This window comes from Colletotrichum gloeosporioides (assembly GCF_011800055.1).
Source record: "Colletotrichum gloeosporioides strain Lc1 chromosome Unknown consensus_10, whole genome shotgun sequence".
Classification (NCBI taxonomy): domain Eukaryota; kingdom Fungi; phylum Ascomycota; class Sordariomycetes; order Glomerellales; family Glomerellaceae; genus Colletotrichum; species Colletotrichum gloeosporioides.
Window position 1 is genome coordinate 260,474 of NW_025544655.1, and position 13,976 is coordinate 274,449.

The 13,976-nt window shown below is 54.2% G+C and overlaps 4 protein-coding genes across 4 annotated transcripts; 3 read left to right on the forward strand and 1 right to left on the reverse strand.

The window, feature by feature from the left end:
- Window positions 1-59: 59 nt before the first annotated feature.
- Window positions 60-1,526, forward strand: GCG54_00006615 (Pyruvate dehydrogenase E1 component subunit alpha; the record flags this gene model as incomplete). Its single annotated transcript, XM_045406614.1, has 4 exons — window positions 60-191; window positions 309-442; window positions 510-964; window positions 1,018-1,526. 4 exons carry the CDS (start codon window positions 60-62, stop codon window positions 1,524-1,526), a joined length of 1,230 nt encoding a protein of 409 aa, XP_045269866.1.
- A 568-nt stretch (window positions 1,527-2,094) lies between these two features.
- Window positions 2,095-5,045, forward strand: GCG54_00006616 (DNA ligase 1; the record flags this gene model as incomplete). Its single annotated transcript, XM_045406615.1, has 4 exons — window positions 2,095-2,120; window positions 2,257-3,606; window positions 3,655-4,423; window positions 4,509-5,045. The coding sequence occupies 4 exons, from the start codon at window positions 2,095-2,097 to the stop codon at window positions 5,043-5,045; spliced, it is 2,682 nt and encodes an 893-aa protein (XP_045269867.1).
- Window positions 5,046-5,700: 655 nt separating this feature from the next.
- Window positions 5,701-8,217, reverse strand: GCG54_00006617 (uncharacterized protein; the record flags this gene model as incomplete). Its single annotated transcript, XM_045406616.1, has 1 exon — window positions 5,701-8,217. The coding sequence occupies one exon, from the start codon at window positions 8,215-8,217 to the stop codon at window positions 5,701-5,703; it is 2,517 nt and encodes an 838-aa protein (XP_045269868.1).
- A 2,636-nt stretch (window positions 8,218-10,853) lies between these two features.
- GCG54_00006618 (putative acid phosphatase SPBC4.06) lies at window positions 10,854-12,462 on the forward strand (the record flags this gene model as incomplete). Its single annotated transcript, XM_045406617.1, has 2 exons — window positions 10,854-12,287; window positions 12,349-12,462. The coding sequence occupies 2 exons, from the start codon at window positions 10,854-10,856 to the stop codon at window positions 12,460-12,462; spliced, it is 1,548 nt and encodes a 515-aa protein (XP_045269869.1).
- Between the last annotated feature and the right edge of the window lie 1,514 nt (window positions 12,463-13,976).

Sequence of the window (13,976 nt, forward strand, 5' to 3'; positions counted from 1 at the left end):
CTTCCCCCGAACCCTTCACATCCTCATCGACCGGAGGCTCCATCATCTCAACCCCCACGATGTTCTCCCGCGCGATCAGGTTAAACCGTGCGGTGCCTCTGCGCACTCGCGCTCCCGCCTCTTTCGTTCCTGCATCCCGGTCCGTCACCACCAATGCCGCTTCTGCGACCCTGGAGAAGAGCCTCCCCAAGGTCAGTTTGCGCTCTTTTCCCGCCGCCATATCCGGTCACGAACTCTCGGAATACCACCGCCTGCACCGATCACGATTCACTCACTGGTGCAAAATGGCTGATTTTTGCCTGTTTTAGTCCGACGATGAGCCTTTCAAGGTTACCTTGAGCGACGAGAGCTTCGAGACCTATGAGCTCGACCCCCCGCCATACACCCTCGAGGTTACTAAGAACGAGTTGAAGCAGATGTACAAGGACATGGTTGTTGTCAGGTACGGTGGTGTCTATCCAACTGCGAAATCTGCGCCGATCCGACCCCTCAACTAACCCCACGTGTAGACAAATGGAGATGGCTGCCGACCGATTGTACAAGGAGAAGAAGATTCGTGGTTTCTGCCACTTGTCTACCGGCCAGGAGGCCGTTGCCGTTGGTATCGAGCACGCTCTGACCCGCGAAGACGACGTTATCACTTCCTACCGTTGCCACGGTTTCGCTTACATGCGCGGCGGCACTATCCGCTCCATTATCGGCGAGCTTCTCGGTCGCCGTGAGGGTATCGCCTACGGCAAGGGAGGTTCCATGCACATGTTTGCCAAGGGCTTCTACGGTGGCAACGGTATCGTCGGTGCTCAGGTTCCCGTCGGTGCTGGTCTTGCCTTCGCCCACAAGTACACCGGCCGCAAGAACGCCTCCGTTATTCTGTACGGCGACGGTGCTAGCAACCAGGGTCAGGTCTTTGAGGCTTTCAACATGGCCAAGCTTTGGGGTCTGCCCGCCCTCTTCGGATGCGAGAGTAAGTTTTCCGCCAAAACTAGGGTGAACCAGCCCGACTGACGTGTAAATCAGACAACAAGTACGGCATGGGTACCGCTGCTGCTCGCTCTTCCGCCCTTACCGACTACTACAAGCGTGGTCAGTACATCCCTGGTCTGAAGATCAACGGCATGGACGTCCTCGCTGTCAAGGCCGCCGTCAAGTACGGAAAGGACTGGGCTGTCGCCGAGAACGGACCTCTCGTCATGGAGTACGTTACCTACCGCTACGGTGGTCACTCCATGTCCGACCCCGGAACCACCTACCGCACCCGTGAGGAGATCCAGCGCATGCGCTCCACCAACGACCCTATTGCCGGACTGAAGCAGAAGATCATGGACTGGGAGGTTGTTACTGAGGATGAGCTCAAGGCCATTGACAAGGAGGCCCGCAGCTTCGTCAACGAGGAGGTTGCCGCCGCCGAGGCTATGGCCGTCCCTCAGACCACTCCCCAGATCCTGTACGAGGACATCTACGTCAAGGGCACCGAGCCCAAGTACATCCGCGGACGCACCGCGGAGGAGTCTTTCTACTTCAACTAAATTTCCCGCATGAAAGAATAATTGTCTCCTAACCAACCTGTCATATTGTACAATACCAGCTAGCTAGAAAGGGTGAAGTGGTCACAATCTGAACACGGCCGGGGACTGAAGATATCCACCTGGTTCGACATCTCTAGTGTTCGGTTATGCATTATGAAGCGTAAACAATATGTATTCAACGTCTAGTGACTTGTAGCACCACAATATTTGCCAGCAATCTCGTATACCATGCTTTCAACGTCAGTGAAAGTTGAGATCGAAACTTCAATTGGTGCATAAGCCAACTGCCCAATCCGGCAATCTGCCGGTCTTCAAAGCGGGTCCATGCACTGAACGGGTCCTTTTCGCGTCACTGGCAGGTCCCTACGCCGGCGCACCTTCTGTGCTAATTAACGCGTTTCTGCCTGGAGCGGCGCGTCGAGCTTCCCCATCGTCGCACGCCAAACTTATGTCTGCCTTCGCCTGCGCCCGCCTTTTAAGAAGTCCAATTCCTCACAGGACCACGACCAGGGCGCTCTTCAGTTGCCACCACAGATCCTCTACTGTTTACCGTCAATCGACTCGTACAATGGCGCCGAAGCAGGCCACACTGGGGTACGTCAAGCCCTCGCAGACGACATTGGGGTGTGTACAAGGGCGAAGTTCTCGGGATCACTATGGATACCGCAGGCTGCTTCTCCAATGCGTCTTGGGGTCCTTTCAAACGACACCGTACTGACTTGTTTAATAGCAAGTTCTTCGGGGCGAAGGGCTCTAAGCCGGAGCCACAGCAAAGCAAGCTGAGCTTTGCCACCAAAGCAGCTCCAAAGAAGGAGGCCAAGGAGGAGGTCACTCCCGTTGATGATACGAAGGACAAGAAGGATGCATCTAGTATGCCCGCCTCAGACTACTCAATTGTACGGAATGCTCACAGATCACCTACAGAGGCGAGGAAACGTACCCGAAGCCCGAGTCCCACAGCCAAGCCGTCGAGCCCTGAAGTTAAGAACGAAGACGTTGAAGAGGAAGACGATGCGCCTGTCTCTAAGAGGCCACGAAGGGGCCGTCAGCGTGTTGTAGACGAGGAAGACGAAGATGACGTGATGGACGAGGCCCCAGCAAAGTCACCTAAATCTACAAAGGCACAGAAGAGCGGCCCAAAGAAGGTAGAGAAGAAGGCGGCGGACACCAAATCCACAAAGTCACCGGCTACGGCGCCTGCGAAAAAGTCCAAGTCTCCTTCTCCAGCGATCGCTACCAAGGATGAAGATGAGGAGTCAACAGCTTCCGCTTCTGAGGCCGAAGAGATTGAGGACGAAGAGGAAGAAGTCAAGTCCAAGGCCGCTAAGAAAACCCTGGAGCAGGTGCAGATGAAGCTCAAGACAGCGACCAAGGACCCTTATCCCGACTGGAAGCCAGGAGAACCGGTTCCCTATGCGGCGCTCTGCAAGACCTTCTCTCTCATTGAGATGACAACCAAGCGGCTTGAGATTATGGCTCATTGCTCACTCTTTCTCCGCCAAGTCATGCGTCTGACGCCCGATGATCTCCTACCCACTGTTCTTCTCATGATCAACAAGCTGGCCCCTGACTATGCTGGTATAGAGCTTGGCATCGGCGAGTCGCTCATCATGAAGGCCATTGGTGAGACTACAGGACGCAGTCTTGCTATCATCAAGCAAGACCAGAAGGAGATTGGAGATCTTGGCCTCGTCGCAGTCAAGAGTAGATCGACTCAGCCAACCATGTTCAAGCCTAAGGCTCTGACGATCAGGGGAGTTCACAAGGGCTTGATGGGCATCGCCACAGTTTCTGGCAACGGAGCTCAAGGCCGCAAGGTGGATTCGATCAAGAAGCTGCTGTCGGCAGCTGACGCCCACAACATCGGAAAGGTGGACATCACCAAAGACAAGGGAGGCCCCAGCGAAGCCAAGTATCTCGTTCGCTTCCTCGAGGGCAAGCTCCGTCTGGGTCTGGCAGAGAAGACAGTCTTGGTCTCATTGGCCCAAGCCGTAACGTACCACGAAGCAGACGCCAAAGGCCAGTCCCCAAAGACAACAGACGTCGAGCAAGCGGAGGCTGTCCTCAAGCAAGTCTACAGGTATGTTTGATCTGGTTCTTTTGCCAAGAAGGTACTGACTGTGCGCAGCGAGCTTCCCAGCTACGATGTCATCATCCCAGCAATGGTGGAGCATGGCATCATGAATCTCCGCGAGCATTGCAAGCTCAAGCCTGGCGTGCCCCTGAAGCCCATGTTGGCGAAACCAACAAAGGCAATTACTGAGGTCCTTGATCGCTTCGAGAACCAAACGTTTACTTGCGAATACAAGTACGACGGTGAAAGAGCGCAGATACACTATGTGGCGAAGAATGCGGATGAGGAACTTAGTCAGTCCTTGCCGGGAGCTACGCAAGCTGCGGCAGACGGTGTCGCTTCAATCTTCTCGAGGAACTCTGAGGATCTTTCCAAAAAGTACCCGGATATCCTAGCAAAGCTGCACACTTGGGTCAAGCCCGACACCAAAAGCTTCGTCCTGGACTGCGAGACTGTTGCCTGGGATGTTGACGAGAAGAAGGTTCTTCCTTTCCAACAACTAATGACCCGCAAGAAGAAAGATGTCAAGATCGAGGACGTCAAGGTCAAGGTTTGTGTGTTTGCTTTCGACTTGCTTTATCTCAATGGCGAAGCTATCGTTGAGAAGCCCCTTCGCAAGCGCCGTGAGCTTCTCGAGAACGCCTTTGCGCCGGTCGAGGGTGAGTTTGCTTTAGCAACACACATGAACGGACAAGAGCTCGAGCAAATCCAAGAGTTCCTTGACGAGAGTGTCAAGGCGTCCTGCGAAGGTCTCATGGTCAAGATGTTGGACGGTTCGGAGAGTGGGTACGAGCCCAGCAAGAGAAGTCGCAACTGGCTCAAGGTGAGTGCCGCTATGATCCCTCGTTTTCTTGCTTGCCCTCGCAACCATTTACGCCGATATTCTAACCGCTCTTCTTCTTTTCTAGATTAAGAAGGATTACCTCAGCGGCATCGGCGACTCGCTCGATCTCGTTGTGTTGGGCGCGTATCACGGAAAGGGCAAGCGCACGTCGGTCTACGGCGCGTTCCTCCTTGCGTGCTACAACCCATCGTCCGATTCGTATGAAACCGTGTGCAACATCGGCACGGGATTCTCCGAAGCGGTCCTCGAGGAGCTGCACAAGCAGCTCTCAGACATTGTCATTGACCGGCCGAAGCCATTCTATGCGCACTCCTCGGGCGGACAGCACCAGCCCGACGTTTGGTTCGAGCCTCGTTACGTCTGGGAGGTTAAGACGGCTGACTTGACGCTCAGTCCGCGCTACAAGGCCGGGTGCAAGGAGGGCGTTGATCCGGCCGGCGAGAAGGGCATCTCACTGCGTTTCCCGCGATTCATCAAGGTGCGCGACGACAAGAAGCCCGACGAGGCTACCTCCAGTCGCCAGGTGGCAGAGATGTACCGCAAGCAGGAGAGCGTCACCAAGAGCAAGGGGCCTGCTGTGGATGACGATTTCGAGTATTGATAATGAGTATGAGGCTTATGCGCTCTGGACATGTTGAGAAATAGGAATGGGAGGTTTCCTTTGTGGGCGTTTTAGCACTGGCCTTTTTTTCCGAACTATGGGAACAGTTCAGGGCATGTGTATTTGTAAGAGAGAAGGAAGGGAGGGTAGGGTACTGACTAACCACGACCACATGGGTCTAAATTTGCTTCACTCAGGAAATGCCATGCACTCGTGCCACTGCTAGCTGCGGCTCTCTGTGATCCTGCCGACATCACCTTATCAGCGTGCGTGCGTCCAATATCTCCGTTCCTTCGGTACATGTCTCACGGTGGGAAATCCCGTCTCGATATACTTTGGCCTCGCATGCGCATGCATTCAGGCAGCACCCGGTCGGACGTCTGGCAGTCGTTGCTGCGGGTTTCCTCGTCATCGTGCTTAACAAGGCAGCTCGTTTCCTCTCTCTCTCTTAGTGATGGAAGGTCATGTTTGGTGATTTACAGATTGAGGGATTGAGTGCGTGCAGGGTAGCGACATTAATCGTATGCATGTTTTGTTCGTTGGTTATCCTATGGTACAGCTGCAAAGGTGCAAAGGTGGTTGATCACTCATTTTCTATCTGTAACTCCGTTCCATCAGATGCGAAGCATCGTCTAAAGGGGCTAGCGATGGCTTGCTAAGCTTCGGCGACGCGACTCCTGCCCGCCTTGGCCTTCTGAACCGCATGGCCCATCCCGATACCTTTTCGTCGGCCCCGAATGACAGCCTCTAGTGCCTTGCCCACGGCTGGCAGGTCGCCGAGCATGGTCAAGTGGCCGCGCCTGGTGCGTACCAGACCGTTGTTCACCAGCTCGTATCCCTCTGGCAGCTGAGCCTCACGACTTAGAACGACACCGTCTCCGGCACCAAAGATGAGGTTGTCGTAGGCGTCGGCGTGGGCAATAGCCTCACGACTGCTAACGTTGACCGCAGAGACGGTTGGAATCTCCTTACTGTAGATAACGCCGAGAGGTGGGTAGACGTTAGCTTCCGTATGCGCCGGCTTATACTGTGTCTCGGCGCGGAACCTTTTCACCTCCGCAAGGGTGCGCTCAAGGTAAGCAAGATTCCTGGCCCGGTTGGGCGGCGTTGGGGTCCCTGGAACGCCCTTGGTGAAGGGCGACGGTGTATTCTGATGAGAATCTTGGTGGTGAACGTTTCCGTCAATCTGGGGGTTGAGATTGCCCTCTCGTGCAAGTTCGACTCGACGAGCAGCATCAGCCAAGGAAGATGGTGGGACGTGGCTGTTCTTTTTCTCGCTCGAGGCGCGACTGCGAAGCGGAAGAAGGGAGCTGAAATTGTATGGGCTCTCCTTCGGGTTGAGCGGTGGTAATGTTGCCTCTATACATGGCGAGAGGCGGTACTTGATCCATGTATTGACATCGTGAAAGTCGACACGATATTCCTCTTTGGTTTCTTTGTTGGCGAAACAGGCGCCATCTTCGGGAAGGAAGACAAACGAGGTCCTTATTGAAAAGTTGACCTGTGCAGTCAAAATCTTCTCGTTCAGCAAAACCGAATCGCCATCCCTGAGAGGCCCTAGGACATTGATGCATCTTTGTGGTGTACCGACGTAGACGACACCCGAAAAAAGCTCTGGCCTCTGGTTGACAGCATGGCGTGTGATGAGGCCGCCAAGACTATGTGCCAAGACAAGCGCGCCCCTTGGCTCTTGTGAGTCCGGCTGGTTGGATGGAAGCTTTTCCATGAATTCGACCATCTTTCGTGACAGTAGATGAGGGCTGAGTCTCCAATCGTAACCGTAGTCCCACAGTCGCAGCTTTCCTTTACGAACGTTCTCGCAGGCCGCAACTTTCCTGAACAGTTTCCGCGAGATGTCGATCGGACCAATATTCTGAAGCATTCCCGAGGGAATGATACGCTCTTCCATGTTCTCCTCATCTTCGTGGTCAAGGCCAACCTCAAGGTCAACCTTTCTCATGTTCAGCCCAATTTTGACGGGAGCCCAGAGCTGCTGGTGCGGTGGCTCAGCTGACCGCAAAATTGAGCCACGATAGCCGCCTAGAATAACGATGTCGCCCGTGAGCTTCTCTAGTACTTTGTCCAAAATTGCAGGGTCATCCGGTTGAAGTTTCGGGATGGATGTTGTACTATTCACCGCATCTTCGTTCAGCCTTAGTGATGACGGGAGTTTGGGCAGACTAAGCATTTTGAAAGTCGGTCTTTCGGGTAAACTGTCTTTGATCGCCTTCATCCTTACGTTGGCCATCTCTCGTACGTGTTCAAATCTTCCGTCGTCGTCACCGATGGAGGATGTGCGAGATAGAGAGTGATACAAGAGCGAATCATCGGAGGTGACCCTTCGGAGGGCACGAGGTCGGGCTGTAGGCGGTCGAGACGATGAGACAGAAGCCCGACTAACATTCGCAGCATCCTTTGAGGCTTCAGCCTGGCGAGGGCGAGCGGCTAGATGAGATTCAGGACTCGTGTTACTATGAGGTCTACTCGATTGAGGAAAAGTTGATTTGCGTGGAGTTGATGTGACTTTTGGCTCCGCTTTCTCGGCAGCGGCCGTGAAGAAGGAGAAGGAATTGAAGATCGACGACGGCGCTGGAAATGAGGGCAGTGCTTTTGAGAAACGTTTCAACGCGTCGGCTCCGGTAGACGACGATCGTTTATGTCTCGTTTGGCCGAAGGATATCGACTCCAGGGCACTCTTATGACCCGCGCCGTCTCCACTACCAAAAAAGGCATTTCGAGGACTCGATTGCCACGGTGAGGGCAGATCCCTCTCTCTCGGAGCAGGTCTAGGCTTTTGAAGTTTGGGCGTTGGTCGTCGAGCTGGTGATGACGGAGAGATTTGCAGGTCGGATTCGGGTTCGAAATTGGTGGGTATCTCGTCCGGGAAAGGCGTCAATTCTGGAGAGCTCGAAGAATCTTCACTGCTAGGAAGACCAGAATCAAAAGCTCGGCGACTTTGCCTGGTTTCCATAGCCGCAGCCTTTTCAGCCGCGGATGTTTTTGGTAAGGTGAGGCGAGTGGCGACGGCGTTCAAGGCGGGCTGCATGACAGACTGGGCGCCATCTTGATCATCTTCGCCATAGACAGGATCCTCAGACGGGACCCTTTCTATGGGACCTGGAGGCGAATTGATCCTTAAGGTGAGATTCTCCTTCTGCGACATGGCAACCATCGTGAGATTCCTGCAATACGCGGAAAGAGTACGAGAATCGTCGGGCCGCAGGGTTGTTTATATAAGTCGCAGATTTGTAGAGCCGGGCGTTCCGGGGTTAGTTCAAGCACATGCTCAGTGTCCTTTTTGGGGAGGAGCAAGAGTGGACACCAGCCAACGCAGCACCGAGGCAGATGCGGATGAATACCCAAAAGAATGCTCGAAAACCGAATACGTCAGATGGAAAGAAAGCGCAAGATCTGGGTGAGAAGCCGGGTTAGAGGATGATTTGAGGCGGCCCGAAAGAAAAGGAAAAGTGGTCGCCACGGGAGGAATCCCCAGCTGAGGTTCGTGTTGGGTTTCGTAGGTTGGGTAAAGTTGGTGAAGATGTTTTGGGGTTGAAAGAAGGCGGTTCAATGCAACCCCCCTTGGAAATCTGGATCTGGACGATTGATTTGGCAATGACGACTGCGACCCTGGGGGCAGGGAAGGACCAAGTTTAATTATATAAGGAATGGCCTTGAATCGCGCCTACCACACCCTGAGGTAACTAACTCACCGTCTACTATCTGGCACCGGCACTGGCACAAGCGCACGACTGGAGCTGGATCAGGACATCAGGCTGCCCAGCAAAGGTAATCCACGTGTGTGGCTGCCAGCTATCCCCCGAATCGGTATTGCTTTACTACATAGTAGAACGAGGGCAGGACGAGAAGACAGACAGTTACTTTGACGTACAGCTTGGTCGCAGCACCAAGAAATGTACCTTGCAGCGCAAAGAGTTGACGGGCTACGTACTCGGCGGTAGCGCGTAGCTAAGGCGGCCCTTGAGCATGGAAGGGAAGCTTGCTGATGTCGTCCCGCCGTGTAGGGACTACGGCAGCGAAGAGCCAAAGTCTGATATGCACAGAGCTGCGCCTCACTCGCCCGAGGGCAGGGGGATCCTTCGTCGGTCGTACATCGTAACGATCTCCGGTCCGAGGGGGGCTCTTTGGGGGCTCAGGCTCAGGCTGCCAAATTCAAATGCGGCTAGGCCAGGGATCGCTGTGCGTTCATCTCACTGATGTTTCTCTCTGTGTGCGTCTGCGTCTGCGTCTCTGCCCCTCTGCCCCCGTTTGACACTGCTCACCGAGTCGCCCTCTGTGTGCTCCGCCAAGTGTCCACCGCCTATCATAGGCATGGAAGACTCCGCCTTGCCCAGCACGGATGGATCCTGTCTTGTCGCCCGGTCTTTTTCTTTCCTCTTGAAGAGATTCCATCTTTTGCGTTTTGTTTCGAGTCGAATTCTCTACCGTTGCACCTGCGCTGCGGCGGCCGCTCCAATCGCATGGGATTGTGTCTCGCGGTGAAGCGACTCGTGTTTGTTTGTGTGTAGTCAGCGGCATTGCTCCAAGTCCTCGTTGCTTTTCTCTCGTTCTGATTATGTCAGTGGCACATGCTACACACGCGCTAGGCATGCTCGAGTAGACCCGGCCGCCAATTAGCGAAGACGTCATTGGCCCATTTGCCCGCTCCTCGGCCGGCATCGACGGCGATTGCGGCACCCGATGACCCGGTATTCCTGACTGTCGATCAGCTTCGATCAGGCAGCTTGGTCGATCTTACTGGCTGCAGGCGATGCTTACGGCAAGAGAGGGTATATGAACAAGGAAATAGCATACAGACGCAGCAATGCGAAATATACATAGACAGAATACAAGGCTGTGGATGGACTTTCACATGGGTAAAGACAAATGCATAACAGGGAATGCTGCAGTCGGGAACGCAATCTCGCGGGTCAGACCCGATTGCTCGAGACGTGTGGTGGGCAGAAGCAAGTATTAGGTGCCGCCGTCAAAAGGTAAGCTCAGGCTATGGCCTGACAAAAGCCCAAACTCGCAACCTGCCCCCAACTTCAGATGAGTTTGCTTGGGCGTTCTACCGTGATTCCAGATTGCGATTTAGGCCGATGTGCGGCGTAGGATGGACGATACTTACCCGCGGAGCCAGCTGCAGTGCGGCGGTGAGGTACCTTGGTTCCTAGCGCATACTAGGTAGTTAGGTGCCTTCCCATGTTTACCTACTTTACGTGGTGGACTGGCTCTGCCGATAAGGAGCTTATCGTCCCACTAGCTTCCGTACACGTACCTACCTATGTAAGGTAGCTGAGGTACTGCGAACGTAAGGTAGGTACGCCAAGGTGCTTGCTGCTAGCATAGCCGCGGGGCCAAAAGCCTCACCCGCAACCACAACATAGGTTACGTAGGTAGGTCAGGTAGCTTGGCTTTGCTCCCACCTAACGTCAGAATCCCTGCCCCGCATATCCCTATCCTCCGTCCTACCTACAGTCTACGGCCTTCTATTGTTTCTCACACGCAAGGTACCACCTCAGTGTCACACAAGGGGGCTGGTCCAAGCGATTGCCTCGCGGAACAAAAGAAACACATCTGCTTGTAGCGACTGCGCGTTCTGAGCTTCGCCGGCTTCTTTCCACTTCCGTCGTCTCATCCCATGAATTACTCTGTTTGCTAAGCTGAGCTGAGCTGTGTCTTTCACCACCTTTACCTTTGCTCTTCCCTTTTCCTCCTCCCCCCGACCTCCCCCGTGCGAGCGTCAGTGTCACAAGCATTCCTCTCCAAACACTCAACTCCTCGCGTTGTCTCGTTAGCTCCGAAACTATGACGACCCTTGAGCCTCGCAATCCCTACACTGACGCCGAGCTGCGCCAGTTGTACCCTCCCCAGCTCAAGCTCCAGCTCGTGCAGATCCTCCTGCGCCACGGTGAGCGCACGCCTGTCACCCCACGCTTCCAGGAAACCGGCCTGCCTCCGTACTGGCCCTACTGCCGCGTCGTCCGCCACCTCCGCTCCGCCGTCCTGGATCCCGACACGGGAGAGTATTCTTATCTTGACTGGAAGCGCCGCCTCGAGACCTTCAATCCTACAGATGATAGCCCCATCATCGCCGCCGGCCCCAACGCCGAGCTCGACGATATATGTGACCATGGCATGCTCACCGACCGCGGTCGGGAGACCACCCGCAACTTAGGCCGTCGTTTCCGCAACCTCTACGTCGATCGCCTTGGCTTCCTCCCCGCGGACCTCACCAACGCAGATTCCCTCTACTTGCGCTCGACTCCTGTCCCCAGAGCTCTGGAATCGCTGCAACAGGCTCTTACCGGCCTCTACCCAACTCAGAACCGAGCCCCCGACCTGCCGACCCTCGCCATCATCACCCGACTACAGCCAGACGAAACTCTCTTCCCCAACGATGGCATGTGCCGTCGTTTTGCCGTCCTTTCCCGCGCGTTTGCCCAGCGTACTGCCGACCGGTGGAACGAAACGCCAGAGATGGAATACCTGAACAAGAAGCTCGGCAAGTGGATGCCGCCAGGCTCGCGAGTTGCCGTCGACTCCCGTCCTCGATTGAGTGGTGTCATGGACAGTATCAATGCCACGCGTGCCCATGGTCCACAGACGAAGCTTCCCTCCGAGTTCTACGATGCCAAGGTCATTTCAATCATAGAGAAGATTGGTGTCGAGGAGTGGTATAGCGGATACAAGGAGAGTCAGGAGTACCGTACCCTGGGCATCGGTGGTTTGATGGGCGATGTTGTGGCTCGCATGGTCGGCAGCGTGGAGCACACTCCGGCCGACGGTGACTACGAAATCAAGAATTCCGGCGCCGCTCCCCATCCCGTAAGATTTGGCATGAGTGGTTGCCATGATACCACCTTGGCAGGTGTATTGTCCAGTCTGGGTGCTTTCGGCAATGACAAGTGGCCCCCTTTCACCAGTCACATCGCCATTGAACTGTTCCGAGATTCAAAGATCCCGGCCGTAGAGACGTCAACCACTGTGCCAGCTGCTGCCGCCCCTCAAACAGGCAGCTGGTTCAATTCATGGTTCTCGTTTGGCCGCTCCAGCACTCCGTCTCCCGGCACCGCGCCGCCGGGGATCGGTCGTAAGCCCATCTCCGACCTCACTGAAGCTGAGAAGAGCCAGCTGGACGGATACTACGTAAGACTGAGATACAACGATGAGCCCGTCACTATCCCCGGCTGCAAGCCTACTGGAAGCCATCTTGAAGGTGACGAGTCGTTTTGCACCTTGGTAAGCACTGCCGATCGGACCCTAACGGCCCCAGCATGCGCAATTCTGACATGTCACGCAGGCCGCCTTCAAGTCGATCGTCGACAAGTACACCCCCAAGAACTGGAAGCAGCAGTGCCGCGCGAACCTCGACGCCCCGGCTATCCCAGTCAACCCAGAGCCGGCTGGATACTAATGACTCTACTTGAGATGATGGAGTAATGTTTTGACCGTTAAGGGTCAAAAAAAAAAAGACAGCATGTTTTTGGACGAGCGGGCTTTTTACAGGATAGAGCTGAGAGATGTGCTACATTTACAGGGTCTACAGGGTCGCATACTTCGTCGTTCATCACATCGCACAGAAAAATACCCGATTGGTTACGTTTCATCCCTTCCGATGATGTAGTGGGCTTTTTACAATAGCACCGTCAAACTTGTCTAGGGGTTTCAGTTTGGAGAAATAGAGAGCAGAGACTACGAGTATCAGATGTATTCAAGTGAACAAACTGAACCATGCCGGAGCTGATCACGGTGTTACATCAAGGTGTTCGGGCTTCACGGTGAAGTCAACGCAGGAGCAATATGAGTCCCTCAAATTGTATCCATATCTCTCTCGTCACGTAATTGAGCCACGCACCGTCAGAAACCTGGCCCCTGAACACATTCTCGTTGAGCAGCTCGTGAACCGACAATCTGGACGCCCTCGTTTCTCGAAGACCTGCTGGGTAGCCACAGCATCGAGCGAGAGAGAAATCAAGAGCTCAAACTCGACCAAGTCTGTATACGATAACGTCGACATGCCGCAGTACCCACAGTGAAGAGAACAATCTGGCTTTCCAACCGCTAAACTGACAGTCATCCATCGTCCAACGCCTTGAAATATAGAAATTTCAGCTCGGGATTCTGTATGAAGGCGCGTTGATGGAGGCTCGTTCATCACAACCGCTGTAGGCACGCCCTCAAGGAATGAGTAAAATACAACACACGTGACGTTTACTTGGGCAAAAAAGCATTGGTGGTGGGCAAATCGATCATCCCGCACTCCAACAGGTCACAAGAGCGTACGTAGTTTAAGTGCGAATATTGTGCAGGTTGGGTGTCGATGATTAGCGCCGCATCATGGAAATTGCCAAGTCCTGGAAGGGGGGTAAACATGGACCCATACAGTCACGTTGTAGCGAGCGAGATCTTCAAGCATATCCTGTAGAGACACATCCCATGAACTTGCCGAGGACGAGCAAACAAACTGGGTCACAGCGGCACATCAACACAGGAGTTTTACAAACGGAGATCGCTTGCATTTTGTTCAGGGAAACCTATACCTTTCCTGAACAACGCTCTAATACACGTACATGCTGGCGATGCTGCTGCTTCGCAAAGCCAGCATCGCTTCCACTCTCTAGATCCTCTCTCCGCGTTCCTCTAGCCCGCCGTGGGCTCAATTTTCCATTCCGTTCCACGTTGGCTACAGATCGTGAAGCCATGTTCCAGGCATATCATAATCTGGTATCTGCTGCTATGTTCGACCACAATCATATGCATGAAAGGGGTGTGCCAAAAGATTTTGTGTGGTAGTCTCCTCCCCGTGCTCTGGGATCGGGAAAACAGCCCAAGACCACTTTGCCAAACCGGCCAAAATTATAGATGAGAAGAACAAAAAAAGATGAAATGGAATCAAGAATCAAGAAATGAAGGAGAAGTGAGAAGACG